Source organism: Elaeis guineensis, chromosome 13, assembly GCF_000442705.2.
Source record: "Elaeis guineensis isolate ETL-2024a chromosome 13, EG11, whole genome shotgun sequence".
Classification (NCBI taxonomy): domain Eukaryota; kingdom Viridiplantae; phylum Streptophyta; class Magnoliopsida; order Arecales; family Arecaceae; genus Elaeis; species Elaeis guineensis.
The window spans coordinates 15267898-15289816 of NC_026005.2; the positions used below are offsets into that span (position 1 = coordinate 15267898).

The following is a 21919-nucleotide window of genomic DNA, read 5'->3' on the forward strand; positions in this document are numbered from 1 at the left end:
GTGGCAGGAGAAAGAGGGGGACTGGAGATGGGGTAAAGAAAGGGGCGGCGAGAGGATTGGAGACAGAAAAAAGAGGGGAGAAGAGGGAAAGTGAAAAGTTAGAAATTAGATGGGGGGTGAAATAGAGACAGTAATAGCAACAGCAAAATTACCGTCGCTATAGCCATCGCTAATAAAAATTTTCATCACTACTAAGGTTACGGTTGAATTTTAAAAAAATTACTAATTTATTAACAACGGCATGACCTCCATCGCTAAAGCTGTCGCTTATAAACTATTAGCGATAGCTTTTTCATCGCTAATAATCAATTAAGCCGTCGCTAATAATTTATCGATTTTTAGTCACGGAAAGATTTTTGGTCATAATATATTATCAGTGAATAGTGCTATTAGCGATGGCTTTTTTGCAGTCGCTAATGCATGAATTTTTTGTAATGTTTGAATATGTAGGTATTTTCATATAATTAATGGTTTCTTGATTATGAGAAACAAGAGAGGGTAATATTTCTTTCGACACTGATTTGATATAGTTAGAGTTTATGATACACATTAACTTATTATGATAAAAAAATCTTCACTTCATAGATTCAAACCTAATTTAATCTTGTTTCCAGCATGAGTTCTTCAGTTATGCCACATTGTGTTAGTATTAAATTCTTGCATTATCCGCTCTTTCTTCTAATTCAGAATAGGTTTTGCTGTGGGACAATGGTACCTTTAGTTCTACATCGATTGTAAGTCAACGAAGATCTAGATTTACATGGGATCAGGACATTCTCTCCCCTCAATGAGATGCCTTCTAAAGGACAAAATCGTGAAGCTGCATACCATAGGCTGATTGAAGCAGACAATACCTCATGCATATAAACGTAGAGATCGAGCCATCCGAACCTTTAACTGCAATATTGTAGTTGTTTGGGGGATCGTCTCCTATCCATGCACACAGTCTCTCTTGACTGGGGCTACTATTGTGGGAGAACAATACTTTTAGTCCTATACACATCGATTATGAGTCAAGAGATTTGACTTATATGGAATCGAGATCTTCTTTCCCTTCAGTGAGATGTCTTGTAAAGAGAAAAATTGTGAGACTGTATGCCATAAACCGACTAAAGCGGACAATAACTTGCATGCGGAGATGCAGAAATCAATCCATCCGAGCCTTTGACCGCAATAAATTCATTGGTATAAATGGTTTTCATCATGGTTAGTCTTTTTTCAGTAGACAGTTTTCTCTTTTTTTTAAACATATATTTTATATTAGTCATTAGTTTTTTAGTTTCCAAAAAATAGTAGATAGTGCATTTCACTAGATTGCGTAATGATCGAGCTTTCATAACCCTCCAAGGTCCCAAGTTCCCCCCCTGGTGTAGCTTTAACTTGTATGATAATATTTTGGCACCATAAAACGCCTAAGACATTTCTAAGTCTTGATACTCCGACAAAATACTTGATTCTTAATACATTTTAAAAGTCCAAGAAAACCTGCAACATGACGCTTCCAGTGTGAACGCAAACCAGCCAAATGTCAAGCATCCTCCATCCCAAGCTAAATTTTAATCTCTTTTTTCATGTTTCCCATCACTACACGTGCCATTATTATTATTATTATTATTATTATTATTTGATAGGCATGTGCCATTGTTATTGTCCGTAGCGAGGGCACCCCACTCATAAGCCACCACACATTTATAATTTTCTTAACTACGGTGCTTCTGGATTCAAGTAAAATTCCGGTTATAACCTGGGTAGGCGTTGTCCAAACGGACCTCCCCTCGGTTTTCCTTTTTCTTTTTCCATTGTTCCACACCGCTTTGGCCCACAAACTCTCCAGAACTCACGGCCTTGACAATTAATTAAAGACCACTACACCAGTTTCATTTCAAAACCCGGTATCAAGTTTCCTCTCCAGAATATGATACCGAGTGAATGTAAACCACCCCACCACCACCTTCTCCCAATGTCTATTATCTTAAAAAATCCTACACATCTCTCCCTATATAAAGCGTTAATCCCCCCCTCCCCCAGTTTCCTTCTCCAAGCCAAAACCCCTTTCTATCTCTCTCTCTCTTTACTCTTTTCCTCTCCTCTCTTCTCCAAAGAAGGGAATTAACCATGGTGCTCTCCAAGACCGCGTCAGAGTCGGACGTCTCGGTCCACTCCACCTTCGCCTCTCGCTACGTCCGAACCGCCCTTCCAAGGTGAGGCGAACTCTCCCATCCATCTACTCTTTCTCTGTTTTGCATACGGGGTGTTTGATGGTGAGATTATGGCAGGTTTCGGATGCCGGAGAACTCGATACCCAAGGAGGCCGCGTATCAGATCATCAACGATGAGCTGATGCTGGACGGAAACCCCCGGCTCAACCTCGCATCGTTCGTGACCACATGGATGGAGCCGGAGTGCGATAAGCTCATCATGGCTGCCATCAACAAGAATTACGTCGATATGGACGAATATCCCGTCACCACCGAGCTCCAGGCAAGACCATCTCCTCTAATTTCTTTCTTATTCCTCTACTTATTCCGGTCTTATCTATTAACGATCGCTTTGAACTCTCTGAATGAGGAATTGCATCTCTGTGTTCAGTGTTGCAACATGACTCATAAGGAGAGTATATCAAAGTAATAAGAAAATATTAATTATATTTGGAGTGGTACAGTAATAACGGTAAATATTTGTAACGCTGTTATAGTGAGTAACGGTCATGGCACGAAGAATATTATGAGTAAAGAAAGATAAAATAATTCATTTTTTTAGTAATATATTTCTTTGTCAATCGTTATGTTGCTTCCATTATTTGTTTGTTTGTGGGTGTTATTCTTCTACGTGGCATGAAAGTTGCTCGATGGTCAAGGACGTATGGAATAAGTCGAGCAATCCATCTAATTCTTTTCTGGGGTAGAAGGAGTCCATCTAATTTGGTGCACCTTCAACGTGAGGACATCACTGTTGGGCAGAACAACTTGCTTTTTGATTGGAAAATGGGCAAATCCACTACCTCTCATATTATTAGTTAGGAGAACTTGTATCTAACATTGTGTCAATTTTTTTTTTGTATTTAAATTAATAGATTGGATTTATTGGAAAAAATATGCTGAAATTAAGAATTTGTTTTAATTTTTAATTTATACTCCTAATTAAGGTACTATATATATTTAAGATTAGTATTGGGCATGTATTATGTACATGTTTAAATCTCTGATCATGATAAAATTGTAGTTATGGGTAGATTTTGACAAAACGCAGATAATAATTAAGAAAAAGAGGTTTCTTTATCAACAAAAAGTTAAAAAAAAAAAGAAAAAGAAAGAGAGGTTTTGACAACAGGCAAGAAGGTTGGGACCTCCAAGAAATGTTCAAAACAATAGGGGGACCACTTGGCAGGTAGCCATGTGATGCTGTCTTGGTCAGCGTGTTTTGGAGGGCCTTGGAAGGGGGTGGAGCAGATACTTCCATTGAGAACTGTGAAGGAACAAAAAAGAATACTAAAGTAAACCCTACCAAAAAAGAAAAAAAAAAGATTAAGATAAGATTTTTTATAGAGAACTAGGATAAGATTGTAATTAGAGAGTTCATAATTAGAGATGCTTGTGTACAGCTTGATAAATAGTGTTAATAAAGGGATAGGTGAATTTCTCTTAAAAAAAAGGGGAGACGTCTAGAGACACAATATTCTAGCAACAGGTGTTGATGACATCTGAAAATTCGATAACCAAATCTAATTATTTTAGTATAATTATATGTAAATTTAATTTCAATTTTTGATAATCTTATAAGATCGAAGTCAGATTTTATACAGGATCTGATTTCTTATTAGATCAAACTCAAATTTACTAATGCTTAAATTCTCAAGCCCTACAACTTGAATCCATGTGATCATATATATAGAAATATTAAAACATTAGCCATATGACTTGTATTCATTCTTTTTCTTTATGTTTGGAGTTACTTGTTTTTCTCATACATTCTCTTTTAACTCTTGCATATGGCACTTTAGAAATTTAGTTAACTCGTAGATTTTGATTATTTTTAGTCAAATGGAACATTAAGAATAATCTGACTCTAAAATGATTGGACTTTCTTCAAAATAAACTAGTCACTTTTCATATCATCAAGGTTTTAAATCACATGGGATGGGACTATCCCGATTTTCCCATGGAATGGGATGCGTCGCCATCCCGCTCTGTCCTGACGCTTGAGATAGGAGATATTTCAAGATATCCCGATTGGAATGCTGAGATGCTAGCGAGACGATCCTATTCCGACACATGGGATGGTACCCCATCTCGGTGTTCTGCGGGATATCCTTCTGTAACTTGAATTCTTGCATATCATGGTTTTTTACCATCATAATCTACCATAAATTCACCATATATGGATAATTATTGTGATAAGTGTCCTAATTTTGGAAATTGTTAACCCATGGCTAGTTGGCCTACGAAAATTATATGCTAAATTGAATCTTAAAAAGAAACTTGAATCCTATTGTTAACAAGTTTGGATGCAAGTTTGAAGCTTAATCATTTTGATATATTCAAATTTAAATTCAAACTTGATTTTTCTTATCGAGTTCGGATATAAATACAGAATGGATCCAACTTGAGTCCAACTTATTTATGGCACTATTCGCCTTCAAACATACTTTGTTCAGCCAACAAGTTTTATTCTAACCAGGTCAACAAATGGGTCCACACTGCATGCAAAATGTCATTGTAATATAGTGGTGAATGTTCCAGCATGTCACGTGGCATGCGAAACAAAGATACCCTAAGTGAAAAAAATGTAAGACATGTATACTGGTTTTTAGTTTTTAGGTTTTGTACGAGATCCATTTTTGTATGGTTTATGACATCTACGAATTGTGAGACCAAAAAATGACTTGCTTACAAATTTTCAATATATGTGTAATGCGCAATTGCATTTATGATTCTCAAAGTGTGGATCCAAAGTGACAACTTAGTTTCCACCTTACAACGGATCTAAAACTACATCGCTTATTTTCAAACCAGGATCCAAGGTGCAAATGAGCCGGCTAGCCCTGATAGAGTCAGGGATAGAATAATTGAAACTAACATAGCTGTGTGGGTCCCATCCAAATCGTTCTTGTCGGGTGATACAAGCGTTGCAACAAGAATACCCTCTAAAGTTCTCAAAAAATATCCCATCTAGTTACATTAAACAGAAAAAAACATTCTAGTTGGGCTGGTTTCTTGGGCCTAACCATTTCTAGGCTTTTTTAGTTTCCAAAACTAGAGTCCACATATACCAAACTAGTACATAGTTATGACAATAGAACTGCATCAAAAATTTGTTCTGATGATTTAATCTTTTTTGTTTTTAGGTATCAGAGAATTCACTGAGTTATATAAGAATAGGCATTCAGTGTTGTGATCATACCATGATAAAATGATAACTCTTCTATATTTGAATTTCATTACTGTATGGCAGTTATTTCATTAGTTTATTTCAAATTTTTTGGATTTTAACATTTCAATGTCATAAAATTCCCAGAGAATGAATGCACTTGTTGCTGATGTAGTCAAGGCATTAGCAGCCAATGAGCTGCAAAAGTTGCAGTATGATGAGTTTGGCTACATTGGCTACTATATACCTGGTCGCATTATTTACTGATGTTTTACTTAAAAAAATAGTAATTTTAAGGCTTTCACTGGCTCATGCAGAACCGGTGTGTGAATATGATTGCCCACCTCTTCAATGCTCCTCTTGGGGAGTCGGAGGTGGCGGTAGGAGTCGGAACTGTGGGCTCCTCCGAAGCCATAATGCTCGCTGGATTAGCCTTCAAGAGGAAATGGCAGAACAAGAGAAAGGCTGAGGGAAAACCATATGACAAGCCCAACATTGTCACTGGTGCCAATGTCCAAGTAAGCGAACCATTTCACCAACCAATCTTATCAATCCTCTTTCTCCTACAATCTATAATATCTAACATTTTTATGCACTATTTTATGGATTAAATAGGTTTGCTGGGAAAAATTCGCTAGGTACTTCGAAGTGGAACTGAAGGAAGTGAAACTGAGGGATGGCTATTATGTCATGGACCCTGAGAAGGCAGTGGACTTGGTGGATGAGAACACCATTTGTGTCGCTGCAATCCTCGGTTCAACACTCAATGGAGAATTTGAGGATGTCAAGCTCCTGAATGACCTACTAGAAAAGAAGAACAAGCAAACAGGGTAGGCATGCTCTGTTCCATGTTTATTAAGATTTGCTCAAGTTTTTAATATTTCAATTGTTCTTCTAATCATTTCTACTGCTCATACAACTAGCTATTGCATGCATGGGCAATTATGCGAACACTTAAATAAGATCTCTAAATAGCAAACTGCACTCACCAAAAATATGCAGTAGCACTTCATGAACATGCTTGATAGTTCATAGGAAGTCCTGCTTCCTATAACTCTTGAGGACATTGGTGTATTATCATCATTTCTTAATGTAACATTTCTTGTGCTGTGGTTGTTATGACTTAAAGGCAATGATAAATTGCAGTTGGGATACACCAATCCATGTAGATGCTGCAAGCGGTGGATTCATTGCCCCATTCTTGTACCCTGACCTTGAATGGGACTTTAGGCTACCACTGGTGAAGAGCATTAATGTCAGCGGGCACAAATATGGTCTTGTGTATGCTGGCATTGGATGGGTCATCTGGAGGAGCAAGGAGGACTTGCCTGAAGAACTCATCTTCCACATCAACTATCTTGGAGCTGATCAACCAACATTCACCCTAAACTTTTCCAAAGGTACTAACTCCATCCTCTCACTATTCCACAACTCAGATTCATTTGCTACGTTGCTAAAGAATAATCTTCTCTTACTATTTCTAGGCTCTAGCCAAGTCATTGCGCAGTACTATCAGCTAATTCGCTTGGGATTTGAGGTAAGATTCCATTGCTTGTATGCATCACTTATAAAAACAAAAAATATAGTCATCAATGCTGGATTCTAGTGTGCAATATTGACGAACCATCCCTTCACTGCATTGTTGCAGGGATACAGGAATATAATGGAGAACTGTCAAGAGAATGCCATGGTGCTTAAGAGAGGCCTTGAGAGCACTGGCAAGTTCAACATTATCTCGAAGGACAATGGTGTACCTCTAGTGGCATTCTCATTGAAAGACCGGAGCCGGCATGATGAGTTTGAGGTGTCGGACTTCCTGCGGAGGTTTGGGTGGATTGTGCCGGCATACACATTGCCACCTGATGCACAGCATATTACAGTGCTGCGTGTTGTCATCAGGGAGGACTTCAGCCGTACGCTCGCGGAGCGACTTGTGCTCGACATTGAGAAGGTTCTGCATGAGCTCGATGCGCTGCCTTCCAAGGTACTAATGCCACCAGTGATCGATGGGGTGAAAGAGAATGGGACTGTGATCAAGAAGGGTGCACTTGAGGTGCAGAGGTCGGTCACAGAAGCATGGAAGAAGTTTGTCATGGCCAAGAAGACCAATGGTGTTTGCTAAAAGTAAATTAATGCTAACTATATGATTTAGAGATTTTGTTTGACCTATATTGGTGTCGTAGAGGGCAAGACAAAGTCTGCGGCTTCTGCTACAGATTTTTCTTGTCTCTATTGGATGTTTTCCTTTTGCTTTTCTTTTTCCACAAATAAGCAAAAATGGAAGTAGAAATGAGAAGTCTCCATTTTCGAGGTAACAGAAGTGAGCAGTCTCTCCAGCTATACCTTCATTTCCATATACATGGAGTGTTTTGATCTAGCACCTACTTGCAGGTTATACAATGGAATGTCTGTTAGAGAGGCTCCTCTTTTTGCTGAACTCTCATCCAAACACAATAAGCCGGCTTTCTAACAAACCAACTACTGCAATACTAAGTTGGGTTGCCATGCAACTTTAACGACAGAACTTCGAACAGTCCATAAAACAACGAATGATTCAACCAGCCAAACCAACCATCAAATTTTAGTTGACAGAACATATCGGCACAGTTTGCTTCTTCTTCTACTTATTTTTCTTTGGTGAAGGTTATTGATGACTTGGTTTCATTCCACTACTAAAAGCATTTGCACACATTGACTATCAGAAGCTTTTGCTTCCATATTAAATAAACTGAAGTACACTCTATGAAATAATTTATTCACTGAAAAATGAACATGGAGCCACAAATAAATTACAAAATCTGCTAAATTGCACTCAAGCTTGGTGGAAGTGAAATTGTCACCAAGCAGGAGAATTAAACAAAGTAAAGCTTATAACTATTCCTAATAAATCTAGTGGCAATCTGGATCTACCATCGACCTGGTCGCAAATTCACCCAAACAATACGAAAAAGTTCAGGAGGTAAAAACTAAACTCTTCATGTTCTTAATATATTCTTGGTAACAGGAATGAAATAGGGGGTTGTGGGTACAAGAAAGGGAAACAGAGGGGGAGAATGGAATGGTCCCATTTCTGTCTACAGTCAAGAAGCTCTCATGTTTCCAAGCGCTGACTGACTTCATCAAGGAAACGAAGGCAAACGACAAAGTTCTCCAATAAAGACCAGGAGAGCAGAAACGAAGACAAATGAAAACAAAATTACAGACCTTGTATTGTTACAGGTCATTGAAGAGATTCTTAAATCCTTGATGCTGATTGTATGTGATGATATCTTGCCATGAGTCGATCAAGAAGACTCTTCCTTAGATCAAACTCGAATATGCGTCATTGCTAAGAAAACTCTATTATTCCACTCCATCTAGATGTTCCATGTGATTGCTAGCACCAAATTATCCCATGCATGCTTGTAGCTCTTAAGGTGAAAGGTGGATCACCATTTTGTCCATGGTTCTCCGAAGGACATCCTGCTTGACCGTTGCCTTCCCATAGCTCTATTGATCTTCCTTCAGATTGAGTTAGAGGAGTAGCTAAAAAGTAGGTGGCTGATGCTTTCAGAGTTTGCTTTGCAGAAAGGACAATAGAACAACGTATGTTAGTCTTTCTTGTTCCAAACTTCCCGTGCTTGGCTTATTTTTGGTAGCTAACCTCATAAATATTTTGAGCTTATTTGGTACGATAACTTTCCAGATTCCAGGTGTTATCAACATGATTGATTGATCCATAAAAGGAGATGACTGGGTATATTTTGGTGCCAGCCCTCTTCCAAAGTGCTTGACAATTGTTGTTACTGAGTCTTTTAGGTTGTTTAGAAGTCTTCTAATCCCTTGAAGCTCTTCGTCAGACTGATATGAGGAGGGAGATTTAGATTGATGTTCTAGTAGTTAGAAAGAAAATTCCAAGGTAACATCTTTGTTGACGACGTTGCTGAATAGGTTAGGAAGAAAGGAAGCCGTCAAGAGAACTCCCATTCATACATCCTTCCAGAGAAGAAGTTGAGATCAGGCGCCCAATGTAAATCAGATGTTTGCCTAGAAAGGATCTTAGGATTTGGAAATATTTTTCTATAATGATGAGGCCTTAGTCTATTTGTTCTTCCTTTGCTTGAGCCTAATCTCTTGTATAAGAAGACTAAGGGCTTGGTTGGAACATCCAGCGAGATTGGGCTGGCTTTCCTATGCGAATCGGCCTTGGTAGCCTGCTTGTTTCGGCCTAAATCCCATCTATGGGCCTGCTGGATTGCAGAATAAAAAAAGACCTATGGAAGTTTTTTTTTTTTTCCCTTCTTGGGGATTTAGACTAAAGAGGGACTATGTTGATACGGGTTCTATTTAAATAAACTTTCTAATCCATGATTCTATGAAAAATCTATCAGGATTCTGATGGGTTTTCCAAACATGCCCTAAGGGTTCAAATTCTTTTAAATCTAATCACAAGCACCATTATAGTCTATCATGATTAATCTAAATTCGGTCAAATCCTAATCTGCATCGGTTGTGGGTTAGGTCTACTCTATCACAATCAAGACCACACTCAAAAAAAAAAGCTAGTTGAAAGATTTTATTTAGGTTCATAGGTTCTGTATAAATATTCAAGATCTATTCAGTAAATAATCGACGTGGGATAAAGCACATGCTTGCCCAAATCCTAATAATTATATTAAATTTCATTAGATTGATGACTCTTAGTCCTCTCTGCTAGTTTGAATTACATACAACACTTCAATTTACAGAACAGCTTATGGAATAGATGTACGCAGCACATTTCACAGGAATCCTTGGTAAATCATATTAAGTTTTGCCACCAAGCATGCTGGTAGGAGGAACGAAGGTATGAAGTTACGGTAGTCATACTAAAAGAACTAAGTTAAGCATTATAAGTCTCCCTCCAACTGAAAGCATATGTCCTTTCCAACTTGAAATCTTGGACTCAAAACTTCTATAAGAGGTTGCCATTCGGCACAAGTAAAAGACCATGGAGTAAGAGGTAGACCCAAGTAGATGATAGGGAATTTTGAGAGGGAGTGTCCCAAAATTTCAGCCATTGTGACTCCTTTTTGCCCATCGTCGCCTATGTTAACCAATGAGCTATTGTTGAAATCAACCTTCAATCTTGTTGCTAATATAATTTAGCATTCTTAGTCCTCCATAATGAAGCCTCTATATCCAGCAAATTCAGTGATTTTGGAATGGAAGTTAGCAACTAAAACAAAGAGGAAAGGTGAAGTAGATTCCCTTGCTGCAGCCCATTTTGCAAGTTTCTAATTAGGTTTCCCATTTCATAATGTGGCAGTTTTCCCAGAGAAGAATCTCATTAACCCATCCAGGCCATTTGATTTCAATTCGTCTTTTTGCAATGAGACAATCGAAAAATCCTTGTTTGCACAAGTTTTCTTGAAATCAACCTTATCCATTTTTCCTTCTTTCTCTGGTGGCAATAAGTGACGACTACACAAGGACATAGAAAAGAATCTAGAATGCTCTACCTATAAATTGATTGAGCTTTTGTAAGTGGTCTTGGCAGCAGGGATTTGAGCTTTTGTAATTGGTCCTAGCCAGAGTTTTGGTTCTGATCTTGAATGATATTCGGCCCATCTAGTCCTGAATCGTAATGGATGCCCAGTTGCTTTTTTCTTAAGAAATGGAGCTATTTATGAGTAATTTATGTGATGTACTGCAACTTACCTTCAAATAACTCCTTAAGAACGTTAGGGGGTGTTTTGTTCCGGTATTGGAATCGAAATAGAAATGAAATTGGAATCGGAATGATCAAATCTCCCAAAATATTTGATTTCTGATTAGAATCGGAATCCGATTTAGAATCTGAATCGAAGTTTGAATCCTTAAGAGAGAATAGGGATCGAGTTTTAGGTAGATTGGATCATTCTTATTCTATTCCAAAGTCGAAATAGGAACGAAACTCTTCCTAACCAAATGGTGGAATGGGAGTCACCTGTTCATTTTTTGATTCCAGACCTCAACTCTCACCAACCAATACTCCCTAAAAGCATTCAAAGAAAAAGTTTGGAAACCCATCTATCTTGGGTGTTTTAACACCCAGAAGACTGAAGGCCGTTGTTTTAACTTCTTCAATGGAAGGCTTTTCAAGTGAAGTTACATTAGTTGTGGCTCCTTATAGAAGTGTGTTCAAATCCAGAACAATGTGAGAGCAGGAAGCTGTTTCGAGTATGTCTCCAAAGTAGTTAGTAAGAATGCATTCCATTTGATTTGGCTCTCTTGTTTCCTCCTCATTCCAAGAATTACCGAGAATAAAATTAGAGAACCAACTGATATATTTTTTATGGTGTAACGGTGCAAAACACCCTTCGCATGCTAGACGAGACAAGGTCCTCCTCTCTGTTGAATGGGATGATATATTTTTCTGCTTCAATTTAGAGAGCTCCCATAAGCTCGGGCTCGGATCATATTCCCATAGCCTTGGAGTGCAATCTCAAGTTTAGTTGCAGCAAGATTTTCATCTTTGAAAGTTGGTGGACAAAAGAAAAGGACCTGAATGATGTGGTGATTGCAAATTGGAGTCATATATCAGGTAGTTCAAACCTTGCAGATAAATGGGTGGAAAATCTTAAAAGATTGAGATCATCACTAAGAAGATGGGCCTTCTCTGAAAGGATTGCCAACAGGGATTTGAAGAAAAAACTGCTTCATGACATTGATGTGCTCGATAAGAAAGATAAGGTTATTGACCTTTCCTCATGGGAGCTCTCAGTTAAAATATCTTTAAAGCAACCTTTGAATGATAATATAGAAAAGAGGAGCTTTATTGGAGGTAGGGGTTGCGGATTATTTGGGTAAAAAAGGGGACAGGAACATAGAATTTTTTTAATTAAGCGGCCTCCGGTAAAAAAGAAGGAATCTTATTACATCTTTAGTGGAACAAATAGTGGAAATTTCGTCACGTGAAGACAATTTCAATAAGCTTCACGTGTTCTACAGTGGTTTATTTGGCACCTCTAATCCAATTGTCTCCATCAATTGGCTTTTACTATGTGGTGACCAAATACCAGACCTTAGCTCTCTTGTTTTCCATTCTCCATTGATGAGCTCCATGTTGCTGTCTTCCCTTTTCCTTTTTTTTTTTTTTGATATATATGGGCTGTCACACCACTCTGGTGTGAGAGCAGTCCAAATAGTCCAAGTACAAAGATCCTACAGAGCCAACAGACAGGTGTCGTCCTGTCTCCAGATTTAGCCTCCAGAGCATTCCATCACAAAAGAAGCGATCCAATTAGCCATGCTATTCACCTCCCGATAAACATACTGGATGACACCACAAATAAAAAACAAAGAATAGTCCAGATGTCATGTAGAAGCAGATGGGCCTCCCATGGCTTTGTGTTGTTCTGGGTCCAGCTGATAATAGTGGTAGAATTTTCCTCAATGAATACCCTCTTCACTTGTAGCACCACTTTGGCATAAATAATGCCTGCCTAGGTGGTATGAAGCTCAGTTCCTGAGACCGAAGTCTCAAAGAGGTAAGAGCCCCTCGCCGTCAGTAATCCAGCATCCGGGCCCCCGACGACAAACCCCGCACCACCCCTTCCATTCTTGATGCTACCATCGAAGTTTTTCTTAATAAATCCCAAAGGAGGAGCTCCTAAAAGATAAAAATAACCCTCTAGATTGTTGCAAGAGTAGCATAAGAGTCCCAGGGATTGGAGGCATTAAGGAATGGATCAGCAACATCGAAATGGCAATATTCTTTAGTCAAACAGATGGCTCTCTCCAACACCTAGTGTGCAAGCACCACCTCACTTTCGAAAATCAAGCTGTTTCTGAAAAGTCAGATCTGATAGGTGACATAAGCCACCCTATCCCCCCAGGTAGAGGTCATCCTCTTAGCTACATTCTGATAGATCGCGCTTAGGAAGGACTCCAGCCAAGGGCCACATTTGCCTCCCAAGGTTGGCCGTCCAGCTTCCTCCAAATCAGCCTCGCCCTCAAACAACATGGAATTGTTTGCTTTATTGACTCATCCTCCAGTGCGTAGATCAGACAAGAAACTGGAAGCTCCATGCTCTTGTCCTTAAGAAGTGTGCATGTCGGAAGCTGATTGCAAGCAAGCTTCCAAAGAAAGTCTCACTCTAGGGTGGGCGACTGCTCTTCAAATCTAAGCAACCTTGATCCTCCTATCCATCACCGACCTACACATCTTTGATAGGTCTCTTATAGGAATTTTAGGGTAGTATAAGGCTCCACACCCTCAAATCCTAACTGTAATGAACCAGAGTCGGAGTGGTGAGAATCTAATCGTCAAGTGGACCACCAAATAAACTGGTGATATCTTGAGCCCTTTAGGCCCTACCACCGATAGTGAGCAAATTGCAAAACTATAGATGGTCATCCACCTTGCTCTTGATATAGATCGGCCAACGAGAAAGAAGTAGGCTAAAAATCCATGCATCCTAAGCTCATATCCACCGAAGTCTCATTCCCAAATAACTATCTGACTTATGCCACTACTACAGGCCTGCAAGCCAAATCTCATTTCAAATGAAGGAGCAATCGCTGATGATCTGATCTAAGACCCCTGACTCCACGCTTTATACTATACCCTTATCATCTTGCTCCATAGGCAGTCAGGTTGGATAAAAAATTTGACAGCATACTTGACGATCATGGCGTCCCTTTTGATTAATAAAAACTAAATCCTAAGTAAGGATGAAAGTAGTATGGATATTATTTGTCCGGATCTATTTTTGTATTCGAATCAATCTGGATATGGACAAAAATTTGAGAATCCAATAAATATCCATATTCGTATCCATATCCATCAAAGAAAAATGGATATGAATATGGATAGACAACCATCCGATCCGTATCCAAATATTCGAATTTACATATAATCCTATATAATTTTATATAATAATTATTAATTTTTAAAAAAAATATACAACCATATATATAAATATGTTATTCATTTTATTTATCATTATTTAGTAATATCTTTAATTCTGTAGTCATAAATTTAATTATCTAAGTAATATTTATAATTATATCGATCCTTCCAGTATCCGAATTGTATCCATATCCGTTTAAAATAAATATAGATATAAATTTTTACATCTAAATAATATCCATATCTATATTTATATTTATCAGATAAAATAAATATGGATATAGATATGATGATATCCGATCCGTATCTGATCCAGTTTTAATCCTAATCTCAAGGCCTCTATCTTTCACAAACCGACAGACCATCTTCCAAGACAGTAAGTGGATCCCTTTGGATTTCCACATGCTCCAAGATCAAAAGACTTCCCTTCCTATTATTTTGGAGATACTGGAGTTGAACTAAAGACAATCTCTTGGCACTGGGGGATGATTTCCACAAAAGTACATTGGATTTATCTCATCTTAATTTTGTTTACATTAATTTTATACTTGAGAAAAAAGACTTGTTATTTATTAAAGACTTTTGCACCATCAATTTGCTTAACATCCTTTATATAATTATTTCAAAAATTTTGGCTCTTTTTTGGGCAAGGTTTCTAATCCAGCCAGTAGATGAGAATCAGCCAACATTTATTAAAGAAAGGGTCATTATAGAATTTTTTTTTTGCATTATGAAATGCTTATTTATTGCAACAATGCTAAGTGCAAAGGAGTAATATGAAAATTAGACTTTGAAAACGTCTTTAATAAAGTGAATTGCACTTTTTCTATCACGTCCCAAATCTGGGACATAATATGGCCATGCTACCGAGGGATGGGATCCATGATAACATGAAGCCAATCAATTACAATCAGTTAAAATCTATCAAAAATAAGTTATGACAAAAAAATTTAATTTCATTATTCATTAAGTAAATAAACCAATATTGGGTCATAGCGACTAAATCCAAAAAATAATGCTAAACCCATATATCAAAATTCATCAGTAGTTGATTACAAGCTCATAATAATCTTATAAATTCAATTTCAAATATAAATCTCCATACTTACTAGTGTAGACCCTCCAGCCTAGATCATCCTTATTTTCTAACCTTATTTGTCTAGATAGAAAAAGAAAAAAAAAAGATATGAGCTACACCAGCTCAGTAAGTAAACCTTACATTATCTTATCCAGATCAAGCATAAGTTTATACATGCATCAATAAATCATTTAGAGAAGATGATTATCATTGACACATAAAATTTTTATAATAACAATATATCATAAATCAATAATGCTCTTGCATATGCATAAATCATGTAATTTACATAAACATAATTTTCAATGCATAGCATAAATAAATTCATAAATTATATCAACTTCATGTATAAAGTCATAAATCATTTGTCATTCTTTTCATATCATGATTCTTAATAATTCTCTCAGACTAAATGCTAAGGTCACTATTATATCCGTGATAGGACCATAATCATATACCAACTACTATTATCTATTAGTAGGATCGTATATCAACTACTATTATCCATTGACAGAATCGTATGTTAATTACTATTATTCACTGATAGGATCATATGCCAATAACTATTATCCATTGGTAGAATCATATATAGCTATCTGAGAGCTTTTTTTCATATTTCTTAAGATAGACATTCTTAAATCATATTTTATCAAATCATATTTTATCAAATCATGCATAAATAAGATACTAGATAATTTTATGAAGTACATAATCCATAAATAATCTTTAATAGTAAAATAATCAAAAAATCATTCCTTTATAACAAGACATACATTTCATAAATATGGAGTTCATATTTTATAAAAAAATTATTCATATTAAAATATTCATAAATCACTATTTTATGATAAATCATAAATTTTACAATGCATATAATCGATCTTTATTTTATGAAAATATAGAATAATTTTTTTAATGATAAAATAGTCAATAATTTCAAAAGTAAGTAAGAAGTGTAATATCCTATTCTAAAAAAATCAAACCCACTCGATTTTGGCCCATCAAGCCCACAGAGAAAAAAAAATGAACGAAGACTCCCAACGGGAGTCTTCTTCTTCCTCTCCTTGCCTAACTAGATCAAGGACTCCTAGGGCAACTAGAAATCCTAGGAAGAGCCTATAAAATCCTTCCTTCCTCCTCCATCGTCGGCCACGACGAGCACCAGTTTCTTCCTCTTCTTCCTTTTAGATTTTTTCATTGAAGCCGTCTACGCCCTCCGTAGGTTTGCCTCAAATTCTTGCTGGAGACCTCACCGGAGTCAGAGGTAAGCCTCGACCCTCCTTTCTCTCTTTCTTCCCCTTTTTCCCATGACCTGACGCACCCTCGCCGACCATCAGGTTCATCGAAAAATCCACAAAAAGGTAAGACCCTATTTTTCTCTGTTCGATCGAGCCATCTCCTTCTCTTTTTTGACCACCGATGCCGTCATTTGTAGTGTTTCACCTCTAGATTTGGATCCCCACCTCTCTACCTATCTTTTTCGAAGGTCATGGCCATCGATGATCGGCCAATGATCGAAGAAATTTAAGGAAAGGGGGCGGTCCCCTATTTTTTCGATATCTTCCAAAATCTCACTAGCCGAACCTCATTGTTGGCCATCTCTGGCTCCATCACCGTCGGTCGCTGGTGTCGAACCACCGGCCTTGCTGCCGCATCCCGTTGGACCATGGGCAAATGTCCCTCTGGTCCCCTCATGTTCGGCCAAAGGAGAGGAAAGAAAGAAGAAAAGAAGTAGAAAAAAAAGAAAAGAAAATAAAAAAAAGAGAGAAAAATGAATTTTCTCTCTCCTATCTTGTTTTCTCTCTCTCTTTCTCTCTCTAAAATTTTTCTTCCCCTATTCTCTCTCCATCTGATTCATGGATCTTCGTATGAACTTGAGATAATGTATCCAAAGCAGTCTGAAACTACTTTAATATCCGTGTAAGATGTCAGACCTCATCTCGATCATGTCAAATACCCTTGAAATCTACTATTAATGAACCTATTGATTGATCTTGGTCTTGATTTCACTTCATGCTTCATGATTCTTTGATCAAGTCACCTACATCTGACCCTTGGTTAGGAAGATCCTGAATTATCTCAACATTCGGATTGCCAGTCGAACTGACCACATGATCTACAATTTTTTATTATTATTAAATTAATAAATAAAAATTAATATTTTTTTTTAATATGTTAAATAGGTTTGATAAATTTATCTATCAAAGTTTGAAGGGCTAAGACGAAAAAGGTAAGTAATCCCGATACTTCTTACTTGCTTTTGAAATTATTAACTATTTTATCATAAAAAATTATTCTATATTTTTATAAAATAAAGATAGAGTATATATATTATGAAATTTATGATTTATTATAAAATTTATGATTTATTATAAATTAATGATTTATGAATATTTTAATATGAATGCTTTTTTTATGAAATATGAACTCCATATTTATAAAATGTATGCTTTGTTATAAAAAGAATGATTTTACTATTATTTTACTGTTAAAGATTATTTATGAATTATGAACTTTATAAAATTATCTAGTATCTTATTTATGCATGATTTAAGAAAATATAATTTGATAAAATATGATTTAAAAATATCTATCTTAAGAAACATAAAAAAAAACTCTCAGATAGCTATGTATGATCCTGTCAATGGGTAATAGTTATTGGCATATGACCTTATCAGTGGATAATAATAATTGGCATACGACACTGTCAAAGGATAATAATAGTTGGTATACGACTCTGCCAACGGATAATAGCAGTTGGTATATGATTATGGCCCTATCACGGATATAATAGTGATCTTAGCATTTAGTTTGAGAGAATTATTAAGAATCATGATATGAAAAGAATGATAAATGATTTATGACTTTATATATAAAGTTGACATAATTTATGAATTTATTTATACTATGCATTGAAAATTATATTTATATAAATTGTATGATTTATGCATATGCAAGAATATTATTGATTTTTGATATATTATTATTATAAAAATTTTATGTTTCAATGATAATCATCTTCTCTAAATAATTTATTAATGCATGTATAAACTTATGCTTGATCTGTGTAAGATAGTGTAAGGTTTACTTACTGAGATGGTATAACTCATATCTTTTTCTTTTTTCTTTTCTGTCCAAATAAATAAGGTTAGAAAATAAGGATAATCTAGGTTAGAGGGTCTACACCAGTAAACATGGAGATTTGCATTTAAAATTGAATGTATAGGATTATTATGGGCTTGTAATCAACTATTGATGAATTTTGATATATGGGTTTAGTATTATCTTTTGGATTTAGTCGCTCTGACCCAATATTGATTTATTTACTTGATGAATAATGGAATTGAATTTTTTTGTCATAACTTATTTTTTATGAATTTTAACTGATTATGATTGATTGGCTTCGTGTTATCGTGAGTCCCATCCTTCGATAGCATGGCCGTATTATATCTCAGATTTAGAGCATGATATTTAATGGTATCAGAGCAATAGGTTTGATCACGGATAAACTTAAAGTCTAGCAATGGATAGATAGATCTCGTTTAGCTAGATCATGTTTAACTAAATAAGAATAGACAAATTTTCTTAGAGTTTTCGTTACTCATTTAGGGAAGTTAATTAATGCTAGTATTTTTTTATCTAGGTGACAATGAGTAACAGAGAGAATGAAGTCTCGACGAATCTTGCCAATAGAAAGAGAGGAGCAAGAAGGACTATAAAAAAATACTAGCCAATCGGTTGAGCAGGCCCCTAATGTATCGGTCACTCAGGTAGACATTGCTGAAGTATGCCAAGTAGTGGTCTAGCTTATTCAACAACAGCAGACACAAGTCGCTCCTCAACCTACACCATCCTTAGAGTCATATTACGAGAGATTTAGAAGGCTTAATCCACCACTGTTTGAGGGTAGACCTGACCTCCTGATTGCAGAGACATGGATTCGAGAAATAGAAAAGATGTTTGATGCACTATAGTATCCTGAGAATGTGAAGATTAGGTTAGCCATTCCTACACTAAAAAGAAATATCCAGTTTTGGTGGACTGCAATAAAGACTGCATATGAAAATAATAATAATCAATTAATATGGGAGGAGTTCAAAAAGATATTTTATGATCAGTATTTTCTTGAGTCAGTGAGATTAGTGAAGGAAAATGAGTTCTTGGATTTGAGTCAAAAAGATAATATAATAGTACTGGAGTATGCAAACAAATTCAATGAGTTAGGTCGATTTTGCCCCCAACTTATAGAGTCTGAAAAAAAGCAAAACAAATAGATTTAAGCAAGGTCTAGGATATAAAATTCACTCTCGTTTGTTCTCTCATCTTTTTAATGGCTATAAGGATGTACTAGAACGAGCTTTGAAAGTTGAATTAGATATTAAAAGATCAGAGTAAGAAAGAAAAAATAGAAAGAGGTTTAGACCAACTGGGACTCAGAATAACTAACATGACAACTTAGAAAATCACTCTAATAAGAAGAAAGGAACTGAGACTTGTGAGTACTGTGGTAGAAATCATAGTGGACTTTGTCATAAGAAACTCGGAATGTGCTTTGAGTGCGGCAAAAAGGGACATTTGGCATGAGATTGTCTTAATAAAAAGAATGACTCTAAATCTATCAAACTCACTGATGAGAATCAAAAAGAGAATGCATGAGTATTTGCTTTGATGGAACAGGATGCCAATACAGATGATCAAATCATTATAGGTACGATTCTAGTCAATCCGTAGATGCCCATATATTGTTTGATTATAATTTTATTATTCTTCTGTGTCTTTCAAGTTTAACTATATATTCAAAGAATTGAATAAATTACCATATGTGATCTTTTCACTTAAGAAAGTTATTCTCACCGATGCTTTATTTAAGAATTGCATCATAAAAAAATTAGGATTGATGGAAACTGATCTAAAGTATGATAAAGATAATATGAAGATAAAGTATTCTTATTTATTTGAAAATAAAGATATGTCAAGTTTTGAGGATGAAATTTTTTTTAAGGAAGATAGAATGTAATATCATATTCTAAAAAAATTAAGCCCACTCAATTTTGGCCCATCAAGCCCATGGAGAAAAAAAAAATTGAATGAAGACTCCCAACGGGAGTGTTCTTCTTCCTCCCCTTGCCCGACTAGATCAAGGACTCCTAGGGCAACTAGGAACCCCAGGAAGAGCTTATAAAATTCTTCCTTCCTCCTCCATAGCCGATCACGACGAGCACCAGTTTCTTCCTCTTCTTCTTTTCAAATTTTTTCGTTGAAGCCGTCCACGCCCTCCTTGGGTTTGCCTCAAATTCTCATCGGAGACCTCATCGGAGTCGAAGGTAAGCCCCGACCCTCCTTCTTCTTTTTCATCCCCTTCTTCCCATGGCCCGACGCACCCTCACCAGCCATCAGATTCATCAAAAAATTCATAAAAAGACAAGATCCTATTTTTTTCTGTTCGATCGAGCCATCTTCCTCTCTTTTTCAGCCACCGGTGCCGTCATTTGCAGTGTTTCACCTCTAGGTTTGGACTCCCACCTCTCTACCTATTTTCTCCGAAGGTCATGACCGTCGATGATCGATCAATGATCAGAGAAATTCAAAGAAAGAGGACGGTCCTCTATTTTTTTGATATCTTCTAAAATCTCACCGATCGAACCTCGCTGTCGGCCATCTCTGACTCCGCCACTGTCGGTCGCCGCTGCTAGACCACCGACCTTGCTACCGCATCCTACCAGACCATGGACAAATGTCCCTCTAGTCCCCTCCTGTTCGGCCAAAGAAGAGGAAAGAAAGAAGAAAAGAACAAAGAAAAGAAAAAAGAAGAAAGAGAAAAATTTTTTTCTCTCCTCTCTTATTTTCTCTCTCTTTCTCTCTCTAGAATTTTTTTTCTTTTATTCTCTATCCATTTGATTCATGGATCTTTGTATGAACTTGAGATGATGTACCCAAAGCAGTCCGAAACTGCTTTAATATCCATTCAAGATGTCGGACCTCATCCCGATCATGTCAAATATCCTTGAAACCTACTATTGATAAACCTATTGATTGATCTTGGCCTTGATTCTACTTCATGCTTCATGATTCTTTGATCGAGTCACCTATTTATGATCCTTGGTTAGGAAGATCCTGAATTATCCCAACATCCAGACTGTCAGTCGAACTGGCCACCCAATCTATAGTCTTCTTTCTTTATTATTGAATTAATAAATAAAAGTTAATAATTTTTTAAATATATTAAATAGGTTTGATAAATTTATCTATCAAAGTTTGAAGGACTAAAATGAAAAAGATAAGTAATCCCGACATTTCTTACTTGCTTTTGAAATTATTGACTATTTTATCATAAAAAAATTATTCTATATTTTCATAAAATAATGATCGAGCATATACATTATAAAATTTATGATTTATCATAAAATAATAATTTATAAATATTTTAATATGAATGGCTCTTTTATAAAATATGAACTTCATATTTATGAAATGTATGTCTTGTTATAAAAGGAAAGGTTTCACGATTATTTTACTGTTAAAGATTATTTATGGATTATGAATTTTATAAAATTATCTAGTATCTTATTTATGTATGATTTAAAAAAATATGATTTGATGAAATATGATTTAAAAATATC

At 36.2% G+C, this 21919-nt stretch overlaps 1 protein-coding gene across 1 annotated transcript; it reads left to right on the forward strand.

The window, feature by feature from the left end:
• Positions 1 to 2006: 2006 nt before the first annotated feature.
• Positions 2007 to 7687, forward strand: LOC105056494 (glutamate decarboxylase 1). Its single transcript, XM_010938712.4, has 7 exons — positions 2007 to 2201; positions 2277 to 2481; positions 5685 to 5885; positions 5983 to 6197; positions 6514 to 6767; positions 6852 to 6904; positions 7016 to 7687. Exons 1-7 carry the CDS (start codon positions 2116 to 2118, stop codon positions 7487 to 7489), a joined length of 1488 nt encoding a protein of 495 aa, XP_010937014.1. The 5' UTR covers positions 2007 to 2115; the 3' UTR covers positions 7490 to 7687.
• Positions 7688 to 21919: the final 14232 nt, after the last annotated feature.